Source organism: Theropithecus gelada, chromosome 14, assembly GCF_003255815.1.
Source record: "Theropithecus gelada isolate Dixy chromosome 14, Tgel_1.0, whole genome shotgun sequence".
NCBI classification, from domain to species: domain Eukaryota; kingdom Metazoa; phylum Chordata; class Mammalia; order Primates; family Cercopithecidae; genus Theropithecus; species Theropithecus gelada.
Genome location: NC_037682.1, coordinates 2,851,325 through 2,876,259, shown reverse-complemented (window position 1 = coordinate 2,876,259; position 24,935 = coordinate 2,851,325). Strand labels below are relative to the sequence as shown.

The 24,935-nt window shown below is 55.0% G+C and overlaps 1 protein-coding gene across 2 annotated transcripts in view; it reads right to left on the bottom strand.

The window, feature by feature from the left end:
* The window catches only part of KCNQ1 (potassium voltage-gated channel subfamily Q member 1), a 400,428-nt gene that overhangs the window by 245,958 nt on the left and 129,535 nt on the right, over positions 1 to 24,935 (bottom strand). For both annotated transcript variants that reach the window (XM_025357922.1, XM_025357923.1), the window contains exons 7-10: positions 15,163 to 15,273; positions 13,690 to 13,785; positions 11,317 to 11,439; positions 10,150 to 10,291 (exon numbers count right to left, since the gene is read on the bottom strand). In XM_025357922.1, coding sequence (XP_025213707.1) covers positions 10,150 to 10,291; positions 11,317 to 11,439; positions 13,690 to 13,785; positions 15,163 to 15,273 — 472 coding nt within the window. The remainder of the gene's footprint in view (positions 1 to 10,149; positions 10,292 to 11,316; positions 11,440 to 13,689; positions 13,786 to 15,162; positions 15,274 to 24,935) is intronic.

Sequence of the window (24,935 nt, the reverse complement as noted above, 5' to 3'; positions counted from 1 at the left end):
CAGTCAAGACAGGAGTCCTGGGAGCAGGCACAGTTAGGATCCTGATTTCACAGATGTGGAAACTGAGGCACAGAGAATGCAGTAGCTTGCTTAGGGCCATGTAAGAAAATGGCAGAGCTGGGCTATGGCCCTAAGAAGGTTGGCCATATAGGCTATGCTCCAAACCACTCCATGAAACCTGCCACTCAAGTTTTAGAAACGTAATTGTACAGGAAGGATTTAATTTTCCTGTATCCGAATTTGGCAGATGTATTAGGTTTTTTTTTTGTTTTTTGTTTTTTTTTTAAACTAAGGGCAGAGCAGACCTAAATGAGGCAATGAATAAACATATATATATATATATATGTAAATATATATACACACACACAATCCATCTCAATATACATTTTAGCTGTCCATGTATACAAATAAAACTTTGTGTCCTACAAATACAGAAAATATTTTCTGAGGTCTGTGGAGCATTTACAAAAATAATGGTCTTATTTACATACTTGGACACAAAATCTTCATTAAAAAAAAGTGGAGACTTCATAGGCTACATCCTTTCACTGTAAGCCTACTAAATTAGAAATAAATAACAGTGATAAAAATTTACTGCTTAAAAATTAAGAAGACATTAAAAGAACTCTAAAGAGAAAAATCAAAACACAAAATAAAAACTATCAAGAAAGCAATGAAAAGGAACATATTTCATAATCAGATCTATGTGTCACAGCTAAAGCTGCAATCAGAGGAAAATTTATAGCCTTTAAAAATGCCTTTAGTAGAAGAACTTCAAATAAATGAACTATGACTCTTAAGTAAAAGAAAACAGAGTTAGCCAAGAAAAGGGAATTAACAGCTATAAAAGCTTAGATTAATGAAATAGATAACAAAGAGTACAAAGATAGTTTTCTGATAATATAAATAAAATAGATAAATTTCTCATGTGCTTAAGAAAAAAGGAGAAAAACTACAAAAGTTCAGGCATAAAGGAAAAGAAAAACAAAGAGATGATAGAGACCATAAAATCACTAAAGGAAAAAATTAGTTGCTACCGAGTGGCAACACAATTGAAACACTTGAGGAAATTAAATAGGAGTGAATAAATCACTCCAAAAGATGCAATAAACTAATGTATAACAACTTATCATAAAACAGACTAAAAAGAAATTACTAAAGATGTCCTATAAAACATGTATCAGGCCCAGATGGTTTTACAACTCGGTTCTATTTAACCTTTACAGAAAAGATAATCCCAACGTTCTTCAAACAGTTCCAAGACACAGAACAAGGCAGATAAAACTTTGTTTTGTAAACCATTGTATTTGCCCCCACATAATGGCAGATTTCATACTCTTCTGAAAGATGTACTGTTATTTCTAGGATCAGATATCAGGGATGGTCTGCACCAGTGATGAGAGTGCAGCTTCACAGTTTTGATGACTGTTTAATAGAGATATGCTACTTGAAGCAGACCTCCACTGATGGGCATGTTGGTGGTTTGCAATTATTTGCTATTTAACAATTGCAGAAATCAATATCCTAATGATGGATTATTTTGCAAATGTGTAAGATATGTGTAGAATAAATTTCTAGAATGATTCAAAGGCATATGCATCTTTAATTTTGATTGAGATTGCCTTATTTATCTCCACAGAGGTTTGTATCAATTTATTTTTCCAACATCAATGACTGAGAGTTTCCCGTTACACATACCCATAGAGTGTTATCAAACTCTTTGATATTTAATAATCAGATAAGTTTCAAAAACCCCATTGCTTTAATTTGCATTTCTGTCATAATTGAAGTCATCTGGCATATTTTCATTCTTAAGAATCATTGGTATTTCCTTTTCTGTGAACTGTTTAACTTTTATCTTTATTTATTTTTTTTTTTAAATTTTTTGAGATGGAGTCTCTCCCTCTCTCTCTCCCAGTCTGGAGTGCAGTGGCGTGATCTTGGCTCACTGCAAGCTCTGCCTCCAGGGTTCACGCCATTCTCCTGCCTCAGCCTCCCAAGTAGCTGGGACTACAGGCACCCGCCACCACGCCTGGCTAATTTTTTGTATTTTTTTAGTAGAGATGGGGTTTCACCGTGTTAGCCAGGATGGTCTTGATCTCCTGACCTTGTGATCTGCCCACCTCGGCCTCCCAAAGTGCTGGGACAGGCGTGAGCTACCGCAGCCTGGCCAAGAGCATTTTTATATAGCAATTAAATTAGCCCCATGCCTATAGGTGAGTGGCAACTGGTTTCTTTAGGTTATCAATAAAAAAGTATTTTCAGTATTTTTTTGCTATGCAAAATATATATTATGTATTTATATTACATATTTATTATAAACAGCTTTATTGAGGTATAATTGACATAACTTGCATATGTTTAAAGTGTGCAATTTGGTAACTTTTGACACACGATGAAACCATTGCCATGATTATGATAATGAACATATCCACTGCCCCAAAAGTTTTTTTGTGCCCTTTTGTCCTTTTCCCTCATGCCACTACCCCTGACCCCCAGGTAACCACTGATAACCACTGACATTTTTGCCACTCTATATTAGTGGTCATTTTGTAGATTTTTACATAAATAAGATACCATGTACTCTTCTTTTTTTTTTTTTTGGTCTGGCTTCTTTCACTCACCATAATTATGTTGCAATTTATCCATATTGTAGGTGTATCAATGGTTCATTCCTTTGTATTTCTGAGTAGTATTCCATTGTAGAAATATACCACAACTTTGAAAAAAATCTATTCAAATGATGGGCATTTGGGTTGCCTCCAGTTTTGGGTTTCCAGTTTTTATAAAGCTGCTATGAATATTCCATGTACAAATGGTGGCATGCATATGATCTTATTTCTCCTGGATAAATACCTAAGAATAGAATGGCTGTGGAATATGGTAGGTATATATTTAACACATTAAGAAACTGCTGAACTGTTTCCCAAATGGTTGCATCGCTTTGGACTTTGCATTCTCACCAGGAGCATGTGAGAGTTCCACCTCCGACACATCTTCACCAACACTTGGTATCATCCATCTCCCTAATTTTATACAATATAATAATTGGGTACTGGTATTTCATGGTGTCTTTCATTTGCATTTCTCTAATAACTAATGATATTTCAGCCACATCTTCAGGCTCCACTTCTAATTCTAGTTCTCTTGCAGTTTTCACATCAGCAGTTACTTCCTCCACTGAAATCTTCAACCCCTCACAGTCATCCAAGAGGGTTGAAATCAACTTTTTCCCAATTCCTGTTAATGTTGATATTTTTACCTTCTTCCATGAATCACTAATGTTCTCAATTTCATCTAGAATGGTGATTCTTTTCTAAAGTGTTTTCAATTTACTTTGGCCAGATTCATCAAAGCAATCACTCTCTATGACCGCTATAGCCTTATAAAATGCATTTCTTAAATAATAAGACTTCGAAGTTGGAATTACTCCTTGATTATGGGCTGCAGAATGGAGGTTGTGTTAGCAGGCATAAGAACAACATTAATCTTCTTGTACATCTCCATCAGAGGTCTTGGATGACCAGGTGCACTGTCATTGAGCAGTAACATTTTGAGAGGAATCTTTTTGTCTGAGCAGTAGGTCTCAAAAATGGGCTCAACATATTCAGTAAACCATGTTGTCAACAGATGTACTGTCATCAGGCTTTGTTGTTCCATTATAGAGCATAAGCAGAGTAGATTTAGCATAATTCTTAAGGGCCCTAGGATTATTGAAATGGTAAATGAACACTGGCTTCAACTTGAGCAGGGTTGCCACAAACCTTCAATTTGTAAAAAATGCATTATCAGCAAAGTGCAACCAAAGTGCAGTCAATAAGAATGAGACATGCCTGTATTTTAAAAATTTCAATTTCTGGTTATTTGCTGCAAGAATATATGAATGGAATTGATTTTTCATATTAATCTTGTATCTGCCACCTTACTAAACTCATACATTAGTCATAGTGGTCATCTTGTATATTCATCAGATTTTCTACATAGATAACCATGTCTTCTGCAAATAAAGACAGTTTTACTTTATAAAATAAAACTCTCCTCTCAATATATGTAACTTAGACTTGCTCTCACAGGAGACTGGGGTTTCTGTTTACACTGCATAGGTTGTCTAGAAGATCCCATTTCTAAAACATGTATCATGAAGGTCCTGGATTGGTTCACTCAGTCACCCTGTACAAGCAAAAGTACAGCTTCTCCAGAGGCATGTACCTTATACAGGATACATAGGAACCCCACAAACAAAAACATCCACCACACAAACTCATGATCTAAATTGCACACCCACAGTGAAATGAGCCATCATGAGCAAGAGTCAGGAAAAACTACAGTGAACAGAATTAGATTCTCCAAGAACTGCAGATGATGAAATGACATGATAGAGCGTACAAAATACACAGGTTCAAATGACCTAAAGATTTAAAGTTGTAGTTTAAAATATGAGAAAGGTACAAGATGCTAAAATAAAGCAAATTAAACCCACATACAAGGATTTATAGGAATGGAAAAAATATGTAACTGAAAGTCTCAGTGGGTGGATAAAGCAGTGGAAAAGAAACATCTCAAGAGTTAGAAACTGCATGGAAAATTCTGTGAATGAAGCAGAGGGAGACAGAGATAGAAAATCTATGAGATAGCTGAGGAAGACAATGAGATGGTCAAATAGAAGTTTCTGGAAAAGATCAGAAGCATTAGGGGAGGCAATATTCTACAACATAATGGTACTGACTTTCCACAGTTGACGAAAGACATAAATCCTCAGATTCAGGAATCACAACAAATTGTAGGCACGATAAATAAAAATAATCCACCACCTTGGTACAGTACAGTGAAATTTCTGAACACTGAAGTCAAAAGGAAGGTTTCTGAAGTCACTAGAGGTAGGGTCACTTACAAAGGAAAATCAATTAGTCTGATGAGCCACAGAAGCTAGGAGACTGCGGTGTTATAGCTCCAGGGTCTTCAGACAAAATGTACACATTAACCTGTAACTTTCCCCCCAACGAAATCATCATCCAAGAATAAAGGCAAAGTAAAAATATTTCAGACAACCAGAAACTGAGAGTTTACCTTCACTGAAGGAATCACAGACTTCAGGAAAAAGGAAATTAAATCCAAACAGTGAGACAGAAAACTGCAAGTCCATGAGTAAATATCTAGATGTATGCAGCATCAACAAAAAGAGGATTGTTTAAAAGACAAAACCAAAACACTGGGCAACAAAGGCCCAGGAAACGGCAGGAGACAGTACGATCTGGAGCACCTTGAGGTCCCAGTGAGGTTCCAGAGGAGTTGGGGTGACTTTTGATCTCAATTGGCAAAGCATTCAGGATTTAATCCTGCAGCAGCCACCAAAAATGTACAATCAGAACACACAGCTTGAATGGAGGAGTGGGTGAAAGGCCAGGCTTGGTGTGTTGGGCTGAGGATGTCAAGCTGGGAGCAGGAGGAGGCTATAGCCTGACCCTGTGAGAACCAGGCTCACAAGCGTAGAAGTGAGAAGTTAGGCTGTTCCATGACGCATGCTTCCAAAAAGCACACATACGAGTGTGAAGGATGAGACCCCAGGCCACACGGGGACCTCTGGGTATGTGATGCATGCTCCTCCAGCACGCTGCCCCACTTCACAAATGGGAAACCACACAATCATCCCAGGTCACCTGACAAACACGTGGTGACATACACAGGCACAGCTTTGAAGACACCTCCCCAGAAGCCCTTCAGAATGACCTCCAGGCCGGTGGACACGTGCATGCTACCCGATCCTACGTCACAGACCCCGACCTTCCAGCCCAGTGTTCTCTGAGCAGCAAAAGGCCTCTGAGGCGGCCTCCAGGACCAGTGAATTTGGGGAAGTCTCCTCTGCCCTCCTAGGGACTCGGGTGTTCAGGAGGCCACCTCCGGCCAGCCCTGCTCTTGACAACCCACCTCCGGCCCCTTTGTCAAGACAAAACCCTGGTGGCACAGCCCTGTATTTTTATCGTGTACCCACCATGGGTTACGTATGGTACCAGCTCGGGAAGGGTCAGTAGTGAAAAACAAATGGCCACTCCCCTTTGAGGAGGGGACTGGACAACCTGGTCAATGGTGACCTGGCTGTGGAGACAACTAGAGTGGAGGAGGGGCGGGGTAGTCAGCACAGGATGGAGGTGGCTCCTTCAGGACTTCTGGGATCCAGGAAAGACAGTTCCAGGCAGAGTGAACACAGTGGCTCTGAGACAGGGACAGCGAGGCAGGATGGCCAGTATGTGGCTCCAGCCCAGGCCTCTTCTGACCTGCAGATGTGGATGGCCTGTGCCTGCTTGGATCCCCTGGGCAGGAGGCTGCCTGTGTCTGCCCCCACCCCGCAAGCATACAGAGGATCTTCAGGACCCCCAAGGCAGCAGCAGCCGGGCTGTGAGTGTCAGGCTCCCCAGGCTAGGCATGGACAATGGCCGCCGCATCCTCGCAGGTCCCCCGTCCCTTCAACACTGCCAAGCCAAGCGGCATGAGGTTGGGTCCCCATGCATCCTTCATGAGCAGTCTGTGACACTTCACTGCAAAGACCCTAGGGCTAGGCTGGTCAGCCCCTGCTGCGCTCTGGCTCTCCGGCTGGGCGGCTGCTGACATTCCCCTCCCTTTCTACCCAGGTCAGAAGGTTGGGGGAACGGCAGCAGGCCCTTCCTGATGGGATGAGGGCTGGTTCCTCCCCTTAGTGAGGCTGCTCTGCAGGGACCACGCAGCCCATTTTTGCTGCAGGTTAGTCTGTGTTCTGATGCCACCGTGAGGGACCTTCTTCCTTCCCAGCCTCCCTCCCCTGAGGTCTGCCACTGCCATACCTGCATGTGCCTCTTGGCAGGCTCAGTGGGGTGTCAGGACACACAGGTGTCCTCAGGAGTTGCCCACATGGCCCTGTCCTTCCGTTTCTCCATCTATAAATGGGGCCAACACTGCATAGCACCAGCTAGAGCACAAGCTGCAGGGGCCTGTGTGCAGGTGGATGGCGCAGACAGGTAGGAGCCCTGAGGCAGGGACAAGGGGACTTCTGCCTAATCTGCGGGTTCACACAACAGAAAGCACAGTCAGGCAAGGTTGAGGCCTGGGTTGGCCTTTGCGGGGGATCAGTGTGGCTGTTCATACCCTCCTTGAGGGAGTGGGGCTGTGGGGCTTCCCCAGGGGTGGCATCTGCCCTGGGATCCGCATGCCCTTCTCCCCATGCCAGGACTCTCCAAGAGCCTTCTGGGCAAAGGGGACTCAGGAGTATCAGGGGCTGCTCTAGGTCCCTGGGGGCCAGGCCGACAGCTCAGGCTCCAGAAATCTGGTGGCTCCAGCCTGGGCTGACTTATCAAGTTAGGAAAGAAAAAAGTCCAGCAGGAAAGAGAAACCTTCTCCGTGGAGGAGCATTCCACAAAAGGCGCCTGACTTTCTCCGCACTCGCCCCTCATTAACATTCCGCAGACAGCACTAATGACTTCATAACACTAACCAGGCTGAATGGATGGCATCGACTCGGGCTGCCCCGCATTCAGCAAGCAGCAAGCGATGCTTCTCCAGGCCGCACACAGGCTGCGTCCCCAGCCCCCGGCCACGCCCACCTGCCCGTTAGCATGCGCAGAAAGCCCCCATTTGCATGGAGACAATGGTCCCAGCCCTGAATCCAGAGCTGTGGGGGCACTGGGCACTGGTTGGCACAATCGCCCTTTGTGCCGGCTCCAGCGGGCAGGCGGGAGCACATCCCAGGGGCTCAGAGATGTGGCCGGGTCCCAGCCAAATCCTGATGGCATCTAAGGCCCCGGGGAGCCTGGTGCCCAGTGGAGCGGGTGCCTGGACTTGGTCTTGCCTGGTGACTTCCACAGTGGATGCCCAGGAAAGCCCCAAGGGGCAGGGAACGCCACCCAGCCTCCTGCCAAGGATGGGGTGATGCAGGTGAGCCATCCTGAATAAACTGGAGCTTGGCGGGCTGGGCTGGTGTCTGTGAGCACAAAGGGTTGTGAACAGTGTGGGTTTGTCCCCTCTCTGCCATGCATACGATGTGACAGCATCCTTACAACTGCTGGTAAGCTGGAACATTCGGGTTGGTCCCAGGCACTGGGAAGAGGTCTGAGAGGGGCGGGATGGATACAGAAGTGACCAAAGGGTAAAGGGACAGCTGCTGAGGAGGGAATGGATCATATGACCTGGATGGGAGGGCAAGGTGGATGACCCACCTCCTCTGCCAGGCATGGAACCCTGGCCACTTGGCACAACTGAGTCAGGGCCTGGCTTCCAATAGCCCAGAGTCCAGAACAGTGGGGTCAAGTTTCCAAGGAACTGGGCCACATGGAGTCCTCCCACGGGGCATGGAAGGCAGGGAGAGTGGGGAGCAGTCCCTCCAGGGTGGGGTCAAGCCTCCTTAGAGGGACATGCCTTGGAGTCATGGAAGAAGGGGTCTGAGACTTCAAGGGGCAGAAACCAGGTGAGCAGAAACAAGGTGAGCAGGAACCAATGCAAGGCCCAAGTGCGTGATGTCTGTCTGGACAACAGCAAGTGGTCAAAGGGGAGTGGGCTTCAAATGCTGTGCTCCCCCCACCACCTGGAAAATGAGGGCTCTCCCATGCTGGGAGGGCAAGGCCACTGTTTCGCATGGGCCTGAACTAGTGCTTCTTTCTGGCACTATGACAACCAAGTGTTTTCAAAACAGGTGCCCCTTTCCCCCCAGGGGGACCGCACCCTGGGACAGGGGCTTCTGCAAACGTTTGCCAGGGCCCCTGCATTGGTGCTACAGTGCAGCAGCCAGCAAGTGCCATCTTTGTATCAGAACACAGTCACCACTGTGTCTGCCTCAGAGGAAGCAGCGAGCAGGGTCACAGATGGCACCTTTGCACGAGGTACTGGGGAGCAAACAGGCTTCACTGTGTTTTCTCCTGGGAAGACAAGGGGCACGCCCCTGTCCTGGTGGCAGCACAGCTATCTCAAATACCCTAACACTGGGCTCAGAGGTCAGAAAAAGCCAGAATCCTTCACATTTGGTTTTAAGAGAGCTGCTAGAGAATTTGGCAGTTTGGGATCACAGTCCCCAGAAGTGGGCATTGAAGTCATATGCGAGAGAAGTTGGAGCTCCCAGGGAGAAGCGGGGTCCCTTCCACCTCTCCTAACTCTCAAGGGCATCTGTGGCCAGGGAGCATGAGGTCTCCAGCCCTCACACTCTGTAGAGCTGGCCAGTTCATGGTCCTGTCCTATAGGAGGTTTGTCTCAAAACTGGTCCCAAGATGACGGATGCATCACGTGTGCCTCCTGAAGCAGCCAGGAGGCCAGGTCTGCCCTGGAGCAGTGTGGGGAGACCAAGCACTGATGCTCTGGCATCACCACAGGTTACCTGCTGTGTGAGTGCTCAGCCAACTGCACTTCTGGGAACAGCAGAAGTTGGCAGGAGGCATATGGGGGCCACAACCAGGCACTGCTGTGTCCCTGCCATGTGGCTGGAGCACACGAGCCCAGCCTCCAGGGCCTCGCTCTCCACGTCTGTCAAAGAGCCATGCTTACGAGTTAGCGTGGGTAAAACCCCTTACCCGGGATGGAGGGCATCTAAACCCTAGACAGGTCTGCCATCCAATTATCAGGTGCTGCAGAAGGTAGCTTCATCCCAGCCCCTGCTGCAGGGGTGAGAGGAGGGACGCAGGCCCGAGCCACACCATCACGTACAGGCTCGTGGCCTCCAGGCTGCATGAGAACGGCCTGTCCCATCAGACCCCCCACGTTTTACCCAGGCCTGGTGCTTCTCCTCCAGAGCCCCATGCCCAGACCCCTTACCTCTGGTCTCCCTGCCAGTGGGCCCAGAGGTCACCCCAGACACTTTCCAACCACAGCCCGTGGGCTCAGCTGGGAGGAAGCCAGGCAGCTGGAATCAGGAACATAGCCTTCCCTCAGCACGGCCGGACAGAGCTGACCCATCCTGTCATCTGCCCAGGCTTCCTCTCGCATCAGAAGGTGTGGCCAGCCCCTCCTTGGGAAGACTCTGAGGGGAAGGTGGCTGGAAGGTTTACAGAAGTTTCTAGAAGCTCCACTCTCTGTCTGTTCATACCTCGTTATCAGAGACCCCAGCCCAAGGGAGAAACTCATTGGCTTGCTCGGGCTTCCAAAAAAGGCAGTGACCTTCCCAGCCCTGCGGCCCACACCTGCTTGAGGGGTTCTCACCAGAACTGTCATAGCCGTCAACAGAGAAGTGGTCCAGCCTCCGCTCTTCTGGGGGGTCGCACGTGATATGGGGGACTGTGAGCATCTTCTCTCCGGGACTCACCCCATTGTCTTTGTCCAGCTTGAACTTTTTTTTCTTTACCTAAAAAAAACAGACAATAGATTAGCGGTTCCTGGACGTCGTCTGCCAGGCCTTACGCTGGCCCCAAAGTGCCTGTACAGCTGCCCTGAGCCCAGCCCCCATCACATACACCTGGACAGCGACATCACATACACCTGGACAGGGACCGGAGGCCTGGGGCCAGCTCCAGAGTCCTCACACAGAGACAGGGCAGGGCTGCTGGGGGTCACATGGGGGGCTTGGCCCTGGTGCTGCCCTGTGAGCTCATGGCCTCGCTAACAGGACAGCAGGAAGCAGACAGACATACAAGATGGTGCCAGTGGAAGTGGTAATGGGAGCTGTGACCAGTAGGGGTGAATGCATATGGGGGGAACAGGCTAGGGGCCAGCAGGGCATGAAGACGGCGCCTGAAGTCAGGGAGCAGGCTGTGTGGAAATCTGGGGGAACATTCCAGCACAGGGAACAGTCGGTATGGAGGCTCCACTGGCAGCTGGAAACTGGGAAGGCCAGGTCTCTCCACAGAGGGTGTGGGCACAGGCCAGGAAACGGAACCATGCCAGCATCAGCCCCAACCCCTCTTATGACCCCAGCCACGTCACAAGACTTCTGCCTGGCACCTGCCAAACTCCACTGCCCTGTGACCTCCAGACCCCCTTCGCTACACCCCTGCATCACCTCCCTCCCCTGCTGCTCCCCTCCCACTGCCCACTGCTCACCACCCACTGCGCCCCACATGGCAAGCCCAACCCCAAGGCCCTCTGAAGAGCCTTCTTTCCAGCGCGTCCTGCTCCCAGAGCTCTCTCTCTGGAGGTCTCATGCCCTGACCCTGGAATGACCGATCCTACATACCCCCAAGCTGGGGGACATTGGGATAGCAGGAACCTAGCATCGGGTGTATAGCTCAGTGTCCCGAACGATGCTGACACCCTGACATAGGCCGCACCAGGTCAAATGCATGGTGAGATCCCAGCCTTGTGCTGCGGCCCCCACGGCCCCCCCACCTGCTAGCAAGAAGGCCCTGCCCTGGTGGCAGGTGGGCTACTCACCACCACAGACTTCTTGGGTTTGGGGCTGGGTGACAGCAGAGTGTGGCTCCGGGAGGGCTTCCGGACGTAGATCTTCCAGGTGGAGGAGTCGGGGTTCTCGGCAGCATAGCACCTCCATGCGGTCTGAGGTTGGTCGGGGGAGAGGCTGTCACCTGCTGAGCCACCCAGTGGGGGCCCTTATGGAAGCTACAGCTCCCCCTCCCTGTTCCCCAGGCCGGACCCCCTCCCCTCTGGGTGGCAGGGTCTGGGACCTCAGAGTCCCAGGCTTGACGTGGTCCCAGCTCCCAGACCCTCTGCCCAGGCAACCTGGCTTGGTCCCTTGCTGTACCAGGCAGCTCACCGCTGCCTGGGCCAACTGTTACCCACAGCTGGGACACCACAAAGGTCTTTACCGGCCCTGAGCCAGCCTTGAGCCAAAGGCAAGACTCGCAAAGGTGGGCAGGTCGCACATCGTCCCCGGGTGCCAGGGTGCACAGCGTGCATAGGAGACCAATGCAGAAATAGGCAACCAGCGGCCACACAGTAAGGAAGGGCTGAGAAAGAGAGGTTGTCCAGGACCTGCAGGTGCTGAATAGGGGGCAGGGAGAGGCAGGGTCCCTTGGGCTGACAGGAGGTGAGGTCTCTCCTAGAGGCCTGTGAGTGCCACCTTGCAGTTGGGAGAGCCTCTGATGGCATATGGGTGCAGCTCTGAAGCCAGCATTTCAGAGAGACCCTATGGCAGCACCACATGGGAACAGTGGGAGGAGGGGACACTATTGGTAGGGGACTTGGCGGGGGGAAGTTGTGCAGCGTCCAGGTGGGCAGGAGGGGCTCCCAGGGCCTTGTATGAGGACACATCCTGGTGGCCTTGTCATCACTGGCCACATAAGCCTGAGAGAGGGCCAAGTGGAGAATGTGTCCCCACACTGGTGGGCTCCTGGGTGATAGTCCCAGATAGACACAGCAGCTGGCAAGGGGCACCTGCAGCCCTCACTCCCACCCAGCACCCAGGGACAGGCAGGCAAGGGCACAAGCCCAGCCTTCCAAGGCCCGAGCATCACACATACAGGACGAGCACTCCACGTGGTCCCCCAACCCTGGCAAACCCCACAACCCCTGCCCTGCTCCTGTGCAGGCCTGTCACCTGGGGCCCCCACTCCAGTCCTCCCACAGTGTGTGCAGCTTCCGAGGGAGCCCCCTTTCACAGGACCTGTGGTTCCCAAGGAGTGGGACCAGGAATCCAATGTGGTCCCCTGCTGGGCGTGGGTGGCCAGCATGCTCACGCTGGGACCAAGGTGGGTTTACGGGCCTGATTTACGGTCTCCTGGGAAGGAGAAACTGTGAAGTCAGGCTGAGGGTGGGAGCTCACAGCCCCCCGATAGCTGAGCCAGGAGCCTGGCAGGACTGCGACTTGCCCCTGATAGCCTGGGCCTTGCCTGGGGCAGCAAGCTCAGGAGGCCTGCAGGGGGCACCCCAGCCAGCAGGGGCTGCCCAGGCCCTGGGCCTTCCTGGGGGACATCAGGCCGTGTGCCCAGAGGAGCTGACACTGCTCCCAGCCACTGCACTGGGCAGAGGCCCTATCCCTAGCGGGCACTTGTCATTCAACCTAGCAATGCCCACCCTCCGGGCCCCTCAGCAGCTGTTCCTCAGGGCAGCCCTGGCCCTGCGGTGGCCAACAAGAGAGACCCACAGGGATGCAATTCTCAAGTGGCTTCTGTACTAAGTCCTTGCTTATGTTAACAGGGCAGTCCCATTCTCTGGTGGGTCCTGGAGAGTCTGGAGTGACAGAGCCAGAGCCCAGCGTCCCAGAGCTTGGTACTGCCTGCCTCCCACCCACCTCCAGGACCTTCCTGCCCATGATGCTCCAGGGCTCTGCCTTTCCCTGCCCACTGGCCTTGTGAGCCCAGAGGGAGGCCCATGCCGTCCATCGCCAGCCCTCACCTCCAGGCACCAGGGCCTCCCGAGCCCTGAGGGATGCCAGGCCCTCCAGAAGGCACCAACTGCACAGCTGGGTCCTACCTCCCTTGGGGACAATCACCTGGCTCCGCCACTCCCAGACAGCCCTCAGGTTGTTGTGCAATGGGAGGGAGAATGGGAGCGCAAGGGAGCCTCAGAGCCAACCACGTCCACTCCTGGCATGGCCACGGCCGTGCCTCCTCTCCAGCCCACAGGGTATGGCCCTTGATGGGAGTGGCTTTGGAGGAAGACAGGCTCCAGCGCCCCATGCTCACCCCATCACCAGAGAAGCCAAGGCTTCCACAAGCAGGGTATGCCCCACAGGCCAGCCAGGCAGACACAGGGGCCAATGGTGGTTCTGACAGGTGGCCATGAGGGCTGGACGCAACAATAACAGTGACCAAAATGTCAGTGACTAGGGCCTTGCAGGTACCGCACCTGAATGAGTGAGGCTGCCGCCGGGATCTGCCGGTTGAAGTGCTTCTGCCTCTGCTTTTGCTGCACCTTCAGGGCAAACCCCGAGCCGAGAATCCCCTGGGAAGGAATGGACAGGAGGGTCCCGTCCACACAGGCCACTGCCAGCTGGGTGCAGCCTCAGGACATGGTTACCAGTCACAGTTGTGGGAAGGCCAGGCATGGTCAGTGCTGGAAGTTCCCCAAGTCCCACCTCGGGCCCAGCCTGCCTGTCCTGGGCCAGCATGGGGGGCAGAACTTATACCCCAGGCCCCAGCAAGGGGCCCAGTCCCATGGGGCAGGGCTAGAGCCTCTCTAACCCATTCCCAGGGACCATTCTGGGGGCCAGGTGGGCTGGCCCATCTGTATGCACCCAGGAAGGGGTCATACCACTGGGATGGGGGTCGCAAGTGAGAAGTCGGCCCTTCTCAGTCACCACTGCTGCCGCCCTGCCCAAGGACAGCTGATGGGATGCAAAGGACCCACCCAGAAGCTAGAGAACTCCCGGTCTACAGAGGGGATCACGTGGTCCATATGCATATGTGACGCACACGCACACACAATAGATATGCACACTAACACACACTAACACACACACACACACTAACGCACTAACACACACACACAAACACTAACACACACTAACACTAACACACAAACACTAACACACTAATGCACACTAACACACACACTAACACAAACACGTCTACATGTCATGTGCACACACACGTACACAGCACATAGATGTATAATATATATACCTGTGACACACAGATACATACACATATGCAAACATACTAATATACATGTATAACGCATACATGTGCACACAACACACCACACATACTAAATACAACATATGCACATACAATATGTATACACAGTATGCACGCACATATACGGTACAATACACACCCATGCGATACATATACACATACCCATAGTATACAAGTAACATAAAATTATACACACACAGCACAAACACATATGCACATACACACATAACACACATACACCCACATACGGGCACTGCGAACTAGACACATCACCTAACAATCTGTGGTTTCTGGAAAGGCCATGGAACAAACCCCCTGCCCGGCCAGCCACAGCGTGGAAGTGCTCTCTCCAGGCACAAGATTCTGTCTCCATGGGGCGTGGCAGCAGCATTGCCCACCCCCCAGGGCTGAGTAAGCAGGCCTGTCCCACACTGTGTCCATGCACAGCCACTCCAGGCTGCCTCCCACACTGCCTGCAAGGACCCCAGTGGGGACTGCAAACAGGAAGTCTGCATCCAGGGCCCCAGGGAGGGCAGGTGGAGCTCTGGAGTATAGCACCTTCTAGCAGGGAAGCACCTTCTTGGTTCTGAACATAAGCGGGTCTGCTCAGAGGGAGGGTGTGCAGCCACCCCAGGGCCCCAGCTGTCCGAGGAGCTGGGAAAACACACCATGGAGCACCTACCGCTGGGAGCGCAAAGAAGGAGATGGCAAAGACAGAGAAGCAGGAGGCAATGGTCTTCCCGACCCACGTCTGGGGCACCTTGTCCCCATAGCCAATGGTGGTGACTGTGACCTGCAGGAAGAGGGACAGTGGTCAGCCACGGATGGGACTGGAGCCTTGGAAGGGCCACCTGCCTAACCCAAACCCACCACTCTGATGAGCGGAGAGGCCGATGAGAGACCCTGACCACCAGGACGACCCCGTGTGACTCGGCGAAAGCACCAGGAACAGAGCCGCGGGATGGCGTGTGTCTCCCAGGCTCTCGGTGTCACACACAAGGCATGTCCCACCAGCACATGCAAGGAGCCCAGCACCCACAAAGGGCCGGGCCTGCTGGCTGGGAACGTGGGCCTGAGAGCTCACCCCGCACCTGCTGCCTCATCTGCCTGCCTGTCCCCAGGAGGCTGGGCCCCTGGACCACCGACATTGCTGTGTGCCGGCCCCCAGGAGACCGGGAGCTCCCACTGAGGCCGGTTGTCGACAAAGAGCAGGGGCTGGGATGACGCGCTGCTTCCTGACGCCACTCCAGGGCACCAGATGTTTTATTTTCCTCTTTTCTGAGAGTACAAGATGCAGCTCAAGCCTTCTTGGTGGGAGAGCCATCCGAACCGGACGTGTGGTGGGACAATAGGAGGCTCCCCCCACCCGTGCCTCCTGCTGGCATCTGAGGTTTGCTTCCTGGGGCTTCCAGCCTGAGCCTGGAAATGTCATCCTGCAGGACTTAGGAGCCCACCCTGGCTGGGCCTGGCCTGTGCGGGCTGCCTGCTGGGTTCTTCAGGAGCTGGCGCTGAGCCCAACAAGGAGACCCAGAGTGGCCCTGAGGCACAGCTCACCCTGTAGACACACAGGCTCATGCCCGGGCTCACCTGGACAGCTGGCATGGTGGCCCAGACCATGGCTGTGGCTGCGGGAGGTCTTTGCAGCCCTGCTCTGGGCACCATACTCAGCTATTAGCCCAGCATTTACCCGCTTGGGGCTTCTGGACTGCTTGCAGGCCCAGGAATGCCCTAGCTGGGAACCACATGGAGACCCCCATTGGATTCTCAGCCCTATGGGCCCAGCGCTGATGGCAGGAAGGCCTGAGGCCTGTTTAACACACTCTGATGGAAGGCAAGAACAATTCCCGGCCCACCTGAGCCCCCACGAGACCAGGGTCCCTGGGCCACCCCATGGTTTCCACCGGCCACTGAGGAGGAGGGAGGGTGGGGAGAATCCCCGTGACCACCGCCGGGCAGGCGCACACAGGCGCACACGTGGAGAAGCAGGTGCCCATGGCTCATGTGACTGCCCAGAACTGCCAGAGCAGGAGGCTTGGAGGCTCAGGCAGCAGAAGGGGCCACATTACGGGAAACCAGGCTGTGCTGATGAGCACATTAACGAACACTGACAAATGCCAGCCACCGCCATCAGGCCGCAGGGCAGGACTGGCCTCTGCTGAGCCCTCGCCGTCACCCAGGCCCCTGCCCCGCTAATGCTCTGACCGCACGTTCGCTTATGGTCAGGATGCTGCCGCAGAGGCTGCTCGCAGGTTATCTCCTGCAACTGCACACGGAGCTCTCCCTGCAGTGCCGCTGTTCTTAAGAGACACCCATATGCACCCATGCCCCCGCCATACACACAATGTGCACAGGAAGCTGTTTACTGCCAGGCCCTTTCTGTGGGCCACCCGGCTCTGTGTGCGTGGGCGCGCACCCACAAACATGCCTCATGCAGAGATGGGACGCTCCACACATGCACATGTGTGCACACACGTACACACTGAAACATACAATGACCCGGTCAGTACACACACGTGCATCACACAGGTGACAAGGTCATGTAAAAAGGGAGCTGGTTCCCATGTCCGAGCCTGACACTCTCAGGTGCAGACACTGAGGTGCAGACACCTTGAACGTGCAGCGCAGGCACAGAGTGCAGCCACATCCCTGCAGGGTGCAGCCAGGCCACGGGTGAGGCTGACAGTGGCTGGCAGAGGGGGATCCTGGGGGAGCCCGAGGCCCTCGTCTGCAGGGTGTCCTCCCCAGAGGGCCTGCACCCACATGCACAGGCTGGGCTGCTGCTAAGTTCCCCAGAGGGGCCACGTGCACTGGGGTGGGGAGTTGCAGAGGCAGACACAGGGCTGCAAATTGGGCGGGGCATCGGAGACCCTGTGCCAGTCCTGCCCTGGGGAGCAACTCCCACCTGGTGAGCTCTCAGCCCAAAGAGGCTCAGAGCCTGGGTCTGAGCCCAGCACATCCACTATTTACCAAGTCTACAGCAAGTCCAAGAAAGCACACACGGATGGCCCATTAATGGGCCTAGAAGGGCCTGGGCAGAGCGGGGACCCTGGCCTATCCTGGCCTTAAGCTCAGAGGGCCCCTGCAGCCTGGACAAGTAACAAGAGGGCTCCAGAGTCTGTCTAATCCAGATTTCTTGAGGGGACACTCACTCCTTCAGTATGAACATGCTGATTCCTCCTATTCACCCCTCAAACCTGTGCCTGGGCCTGCACAGCCCCTGCTGATGCCCTGAGGCAGTGCTCACCCCTCCACTCCTGGCTCTGCCTCTGCTCTGCAGAAGGACCCCTCTCAGCACCGTCCGCCTGGCTGGCATGTGCAGCCCGAGACTTGAGAAGCAGCCCAGTGCAGGCCCAAGTCCCACCCCACCTGGACATCCTCCTAGCACTGGGCCCCGAAGGACAAGATTAGGCCGAAGAAAGCGGGGGTGGTGGGGTGTGGCAGAGCAGTGCCCCAGGTGGGGGCCAGGTACGAGAAGCAGGGTTGGAGGGCTGTGTCCAGGACAGGGCTGAATCTGCTTCCCCAGGCAAATGTGCACTGATGATCTGCTGGGGCTGGGCTCAGGGACGGCAGCCCTCGCTATGGCTGGGGGGCACTAACCGGTACTCCTGCTCCCACCCAAGCGTGAGCAGTGGGACATTGCTCTTGACAGACAGGCCCAGGGCAGGCATGGGGATCCCCGTCCTCTGGGGAGCCAGGCTTTCTGGAGATTTGCAAAAATGCTTATTTTTCTTTCAATAATATTTGTTTTGGAAAATATAGAAATTTTTCATAACATTATTTATGAAAATGTAATGGGTCTATTATTTTAATAAATTAATATGGAATTGTTTTTACATGTCTCCACTGTATTAAATATTGATGGCACAATGCCCACGAATGAGGCTTCTCTGTCAGGGGCGCCAAGGGGCCCTGAGACCAAGAGGCCTGGGCACGGCTGCCTCCCGAGGAGGCCGGGGACAAACCCAAGATAGGCTGAGAGGCAGGAATTGGGCTGTAGGGGGGCCAGGCAGCAGGCGGCTGGGGGACGCCAGCAAGGTGTTCGTGCCTTGGGTGCCAAGCGTAAGGGGCGCCAGCAAACTCAGGCATCAGAACAAATGGCAGGGGCTGGTGTATTAAACGTCATTTTAATAATAACATTAAATTATTTAAAAACATTTAGAATCATTACTTTTTAAATGAAAATACCATATTTTGATTTACTTAAAAATCGAATACAGAAACTCCATGATGAAGGTGGAATGGAGTAGGGCTGGCCTGGAAGCCAGAGTGGAGCTGGGGTCAGGCGAGCAGGTGAGGTGGCCACCTGCTCAGGTAAGGACACCCGAGACCACCTCCCAAACCTGCCCTCAAACAGACGAGACCTGCTGAGGGTGGGGGCGTCACCTCCTGGGGCTGAGATGGGTGCACGTGGGCGCCTGCTGGCTGGCTGGCTGGCTGGGTAGTCCGTAGAAGCCAGGGGTGCCCCCAGCGGGAGAGAAAGGCCAGCCCCAGAAGTGCCCCTGGGTGTCTGCCCACTGTGGAGAGCACACAAACAGCCGGATGTAGTTCCAGGACCCCACCTTCGCCCTGTCCGCCTGCCCGTTTGCCCAGACCCGGCCCAGACCCTCCCCTCAAGTTAACAAGGAAAAGGCCCCTCCCTGCAGACCTGTTTGTTTTTCCTACATTCAGACACAAGCAGCTCAGGAATGGGCTGTTTTATGGTCACCATGCTGGGGATTAGTCCTTGATGGCCCGCCACCTGGAATGCAGATCCACATGTCTGTCTCCTGGGTGACAGCTCCTCGCCAGGGCGCCAGTCGCACGAGGCACACAAAGTCACACCCATGGCAGGAACTGTGGGGGCGCGCGGGGAACCCACACCCCACTGGTCAGCACGTTCCCCCACCCTCCTGCTGGCCTGTGCCTTCACTCCCGTGTGAAAGGGCGGGAGGCATGGGGAGCCTTCTAGTTCCCCATTTTCCGCCCTGAGGAGCACTGGGATTCTATTCCCTCCTTTCGGAAGCAGCCTCCTCAAGGCTGGCCTCAAGGGGATGACTGAGGCCAGCCCAGAAACCTGAGCTCCAGCCACACGCCAAGCCCTGGCTCCCAGAGCTCACTGGCCCCGGCTGGAGATGCAGTAGTCATTTGCCCAGAAGGAAGGGGTGGCCCTGGCTGGAGAGGTGGTGGTCGTCTGTCCAGAGGGAGGGGTGGTCAAGAGCAGGAGCAGGAGGTAGCCCAGAGGTGTCACACCCCAGCTGGCACCCTCAGGTCAAGATCATCTACGGAGGAGGAAACCGAGGCTAGGCAATCACTGTGTTGAGGGCTTCCCATGAGAAAGTGTCCAGGCAGACAGCTGGACCAAGGCCTGCAGGACCCACGCTCCCCGCTGTGGCCCGCGAAGGCAGAGATGGGCTGAGGCTGCTTCAGCCTTGCAGGCCTAGACCTTGCCCAGCCTCGAGGGCCCAGCCTGCCCATGAGGAGGCACTCGAGGATGGAGTCAGGAGAGTGCAGCACCCAAGCTTAGCCCCACAGCTCCAGGAAGGGTGGCAGGGGCTCCGGGACATCCCATGCGGCCAGAGCCATTCCTAGGTTGCTGTGCTGGGGCCCCAGCCATGAGGAGGCCCCCTGGCTCTTCATGGAGGCTCTGGGCCAAGGATGCCCTCCCAGGCCTGGTCCCCTCTCCAGGGCCTAGCAGGAAGCCCATGCAGGATCTCCCAGAGCTGCACCCTCAGTCTCAGTGCCCCCAGTAGGCTGAGCACACAGAGGTCCAGGCAGGTGTCCCCTCTCGTGGCACGATGCCTGTCTCACTGGTTCCAAGGGATGTAGGACAATGCCCTGTGAGTGAGGGCCTCGGGCCCCACCTGGCACCCTCGCCTTGTCTGGCAGTCCTGTGGTTGCCCTGCTGGCAAGGCTGGGCTGGCACCATGGTTCTGAGTGTGGGGGCAGTTCTCACCCTGTCCATCTGGCCTCAGGCAAAGCCCCAGCCTGTTCTGTGCCTCAATTTCCCCCTCTTGGGAAGGTGCATGGTCACAACACACTTCTCACGGGCTACCTGCTGGGTTAGGGTTTGGCATGTGGCCAGCCTGTCACTCACTCCTGGAATTTGTAAAGTGCTTTGGTGCCCCTTGCAGACTTAGAGACCCAGTCTAGGGCCTGTCTAGAGCCTCTGCTAGCTGGTGGGCTCCCCCCATGCAGGGCTCAGAGACATGCACTCCTCAGGACAGGGCAGGACAGGGCCCCCTGACCGGGGTGATACTACGGAGAGCAGGGCCAACAAAGTTGGAGAAGAGGCGCCTCTGGGGGTGGCCTGGGGAAGGGGGAGCCATGGACAGAGGGAGGCCCCTGGGTGGGAGGCAGGACTGTCTCTGGGGCAGAGAAGGGTGGGGCCAGCAGTCCTGGGGCTCTAACAGGCCAGGCACTCACATTCCGAGGGGACGCCCAGCACATTCCGAAGATTCGCCCAGCCCCCGTGGGGCCGCCCTGGAGACTCTGGCCTGGCTTTCAGGAAGAGCTATAAAGGGGCTGACGCAGCCACGTGGGGGTGGGGGAACAAGCCAGCAGGCTCGCAAACTCTCAGGGTAAAAGCAAAAGCAAACACACACCCCAAAATAAACCCGCTTCCTTTCAGCAGGAGAAAGTAAATAAACGAACACAAATTCACGAGGGCCAGGCCTCCCCATCACACGGGGTCCTCTCTTCACTCATGAAGCCCGGAGCCCCACACACGGGCTGGTGGTGAAACCGTCAACACCCCCATGGCACCCAGGCCCCAGGCCGCGTCTTCCCCGAGGTACAGTCAGGCTCAGCACCCTGCCCGAAGGTGGCCCAGGTGACTGTGTCTTGAGGTCTCAGCTCAGACGTCACCTCAGGGAGGCTTCCCTGCTCCCGCGTGGAGACAGTCTTGCAGGGACACCCCAGTGGTGTGTCCCATGGCCACCTGTGAACCACCACAGGCCAGCACCAGCTCACACCATGCTTCTTGCTCCTGACCGTGACAGAGAGAGCAAGACAGGGCTGCCCGAACCCCTGCCAGTGCCTGGCACAGAGCAGGACCGCAAGCCACACGCCTCAACAGTGAGTCCACAAATGGAGACCCAGCCTCACCAGGAGGCCTTTTCGGTCCAGGGAAAGTCACCGCAGCAAAGGGAACGGTTGCAGCCTCTGGGACTACAGTCCTCAGCAGCCTGCGCCGCGGGCCCCACATTGGCCCTGGGAGATGGATTGCTGTCTCCCATGTGCAGATGGAGAAACTGAGGCACGCAGCAGGTGTGTACTCTGCCTCTGTCCCCAGACCCACTTAGTAGGGCGGCTGAATTCGTTCCCCTTTGCATGGAACGCCAGGAGGAGGAAGAACCCTGACCCAGGTGCTCAGTTGGGGGCCGAGTCCTGCTGCGCCTCAGCCCACAGTGCCTTGGTTTCCCCAGCAATTCCTGACACCACCCCTCCCGCTGGGCAGTGCCAACAGGGCTTGCCTGTGACTGCCTGGGAGGCCCTGCCCTCACGCACACCCCTGCACCAGCCCCCAGCCCCGTCTGGCCTTGCCCCGCCAGGGTGCAGCATTGCCAGGGAGGGGGGAGTCTTTGGAGCCTCCAGGTGAGGAGAGTGAACGGCAGGCAGTGAGATTCCACTTCAAAAGGCGGCGGAAATGTAGGAATGGGGTTCCAGTTTTTTTACTCTCAATTCTAAATTTAGATGCAGAGGGGTAAACAGCCCGGCAGCCTCCTGTTTTTAGAGACCCCCAGGCTCTGAACAGAGAAGCCCGTGTTTGCAAGTGCTTCTCCCTCCACTCAAACTTTAACACAAACAAACGCATTTTGTTCCAAGGGCAAAGAAAAGTCTTAAATTCTCCCCAAACGCCTCGGCAGCCAGGGCAGGCGCCACACTTAGGGGATCCGGGAGTTCTCACATCCAAGTTGGGTATACCCACCCTGGGGAAGGGGACAGGAGGGGACACTCAGCCACTGAGCTGGCACCTTCACTGGACAGCTGGCAAGGGGAGAGACCTTCCCAGGAAGCCCACCTGGGCCACCCACTGTCCTAGGCTGGACTGCATCCCTCCTAATTCATAGTCACTTGGCCCCACAGAATGTGATATTTGGAAATAGGCTCTTTGAAGATTCAATCAAGATGAGCTCCTCCTGGATCACCTGGGTGGACTCTAAAGCCAACAGTGTCCTCCTGAGAGACAGGGCCTGACACGGAGGAATGAGGCGGCCGCACACCGGGCACGCCTGGAGTCTCCAGCCACTGGGAGAGGGGAGGAAAGTTCTCCCTGAGCCTTCGGAGGGGCCGGCCCTGCGCACACCTGGCTTCGGGCTCTGGCCTCTAGAGCTCGTGCATTTCTGTTGCTCTGGGCCCAGCAGTTCGAGGACTTTGTTGTGGCAGCTCCAGCACCCTCTTAGGGTGTGTCTGAGGGGTGAGGAGTCCACAGAGTCCAGGCAAGGCCTGGGGCAGATGTAGCATGATGTTCAGAATGGCCTGGCCTCCAGGAAGCCACCTCCCACCCAGTAAGGGCCGGTGGCAGCCCGGACGGACGGACGGACATGGAGCAGGCCTGGCTGCCTGGCCGGCGGGGGCGTGCTTCCCTCCCCAGTGGAGTGAAGGAAGCAGGACAAAGGAGCTGAAAGAAAACAACTGCTCAGGGCGCGGTTACAAATTGGCAAAACTGGCGTAAAAGCCCCCATCTGGGCTGCCCCTTCTTGCATTTCTCAAGTTCTGTTTGTCCGAGAAACGCCAGGAACACAGCCCATAACTCAGGCCTCAGGGGCCGCTCCCCCCAGACAGCTGCAGGGCAGCTGAATGGGAGCTGTTTGCCCCAGAGCCCCGGGCGGCGGGGGGCCCAGGGCGACCAGGGGCGCAGGGCCCGGCGGGAACAATGGCCAGGCCAGGGCGCGCGATGGCCGAGGCTCAGGCTGCAGCTGACAGTGCGGGCCGGGGCACTGATGCCAAGCCGGGCACAAAGGGGCCGTGTTCCCGGCCAGCGAGCGGATGTTTGCACAGGTGTGGGAGTGGGAGCGCCGCTCTGCCGCGGGCTGGGGGGCTGGGGAGTAGCGTCTGCCGTCCATAGCTCCAGTGGGCGGCCGGGAAGGCAGGCAGGACAGCACCGAAGGCTGGGCACTGCTTATCAGCTGTTCCGGGGCCAGTATCCACTGGCTTCCGCCACACCGCCACTCCTCACTGCCCACCTTGCCACCAGCCTCCTGGGAACTCTCCTGGCTTTGGGCAGTCCATCCCCTGAGCAGGCCCTACCCAGCCACACTCACTGCCGGCAGGCTCCCGCCAGGGGGCTGGGCCCTTCTGCCCAAACCTGCCCAGGCCTGCCACACTGGGGCCTTCGGGGACACAGGCCCCCAGGAAGGCGGGAAGAGGCCAAAACTGGGGCCTGCCCCAACCCAGGAGTTGTGTCAGCATGCCCCTGCCATCCCTGAGCAGTGCAGCACTTTGGAAGCTTCCAGAAAACCTGCTGACTCTGCCTATGTCAGGAGCCACTGCTGAGTGTCTGGCCTCACGGGGGACGCGGTGGGGGAGGGACGAGGCACAGCAATCACAGGGACATGCGCCTGCCTGGGGAGCCACTGGGAGGCTTCTCGTCCCGCCCAGATAGGCTCTGATGGTGGTCGGGGGGCCCAAGAGCCAGCAAGGCTGGTCCTTTCTGGAAGGAGAACTCGGGGCAGACAGACTGGGTCCTGGCACCACCAGCATGTGTTGCCCACGGATGCCCTGCCCGCCCCACCTCCAGCCCCTGTGTGGCCCGCAGGCCTTGGCTCCCACCCTGTGTGGGCTTCGATGGCCTCCTCCACAGCCCCAGCCCCTGTTGCCACCACGATCCCATCTGACCTGTTATCGGGCTGAGTGAGTCCGGAGGTCAGTAGACAAGGGCAGACGCGGGGGCAGGCTTGTGGCGGCAGAGCAGGGGGCACCCCGTCACCTTGGCATTTGGGCTTCCCGGCCCCCACCCAAGGTCACTCCCCAAGGTGTGATGGTGCCACCCTGGGCCTTGGTGGCCTCTGGACGGCCCACCCGGCCCTGCAGCTGTGGGGGGAGATGGGATGGAGTCACTCCCTCCCCACACTCTGGCCTCCAGCCAGCTGCTCCCCTCAGGGTACCCACGTGTTCCCCCTAGAAGCAACCCTCAAGCTCCATGTGTATATAAACGCCAGCTTTCACTGGAGGATTTGAAAGCAACCACCAGCTCCCAGAGGGACACTGGCAAGTTGGGCCTGCCCCTAAAAATGCCACAACCAACGTCCTCTGAGCCGTGAGAAACTGCTGCTGGGCCCACAGGCCAGTGACATGGGACTCAGGGAGCCTGCAGCTAGGAGGGCGCGCCCTGATTCCTGCAGCTGCATCCTCATCGGAACATCTCCCTCTCCCACGTGCAAGCCTGACTCCCTCAAGGAAGCCGCCACAGACTCGGCCTGAGACACCCGCCCCACCCTTCCTGTGCAGGCTCACGGAGCTTTGGGTGGCTCGGTG